The sequence below is a fragment of the Meleagris gallopavo genome, unplaced genomic scaffold (genome assembly GCF_000146605.3).
Source record: "Meleagris gallopavo isolate NT-WF06-2002-E0010 breed Aviagen turkey brand Nicholas breeding stock unplaced genomic scaffold, Turkey_5.1 ChrUn_random_7180001912603, whole genome shotgun sequence".
NCBI classification, from domain to species: Eukaryota; Metazoa; Chordata; class Aves; order Galliformes; family Phasianidae; genus Meleagris; species Meleagris gallopavo.
Window position 1 is genome coordinate 1 of NW_011175515.1, and position 542 is coordinate 542.

At 48.2% G+C, this 542-nt stretch overlaps 1 protein-coding gene across 1 annotated transcript; it reads left to right on the forward strand.

The window, feature by feature from the left end:
* Window positions 1–5: 5 nt before the first annotated feature.
* Window positions 6–536, forward strand: LOC104916522 (homeobox protein Hox-C8-like; the record flags this gene model as incomplete). The annotated part of the gene is made up of 1 exon (XM_010727560.2): window positions 6–536. A coding segment is annotated over one exon (366 nt), but the record flags the coding sequence as incomplete, so codon positions are not given.
* Between the last annotated feature and the right edge of the window lie 6 nt (window positions 537–542).

Consider the following 542-nt stretch of genomic DNA (forward strand, 5'->3'; position numbering starts at 1 on the left):
GGGGAGAGGCAGCTGAGAGGGGGGGGGGAGAGCCACGAAGTTATTTCTGTTTGTGCCCTACAGCTCCCGGAAGACGCAGCGGCAGACAAACTTACAGCCGGTACCAGACCCTGGAGTTAGAAAAGGAGTTCCTCTTCAACCCGTATTTGACACGGAAGCGACGGATTGAGGTCTCTCACGCCCTGGGACTGACCGAGAGACAAGTGAAGATCTGGTTCCAAAACAGGAGGATGAAATGGAAAAAAGAAAACAACAAAGATAAGCTGCCGGGAGCCAGAGACGAAGAGAAAACGGAAGAAGAAGGGAATGAGGAAGAGGAAAAAGAAGAGGAGGAAAAGAAGAAAGCAAGGACTGAGTTCTCAGCCCCTTGAAGTCTCGTTTTATGGCAGATGATAAATCGAGATGTTTACGACGGTCATTTGCTTTTATAGAGTATAGAATGGAGAGGCTCACACAGCAGTAACTACCTGTCAAACAGTTGTAGCCTTTTTTATTGTCATAGAAACTTCCCCTACTTTTTTTCCCCCCCTCCCTCTTCCCAC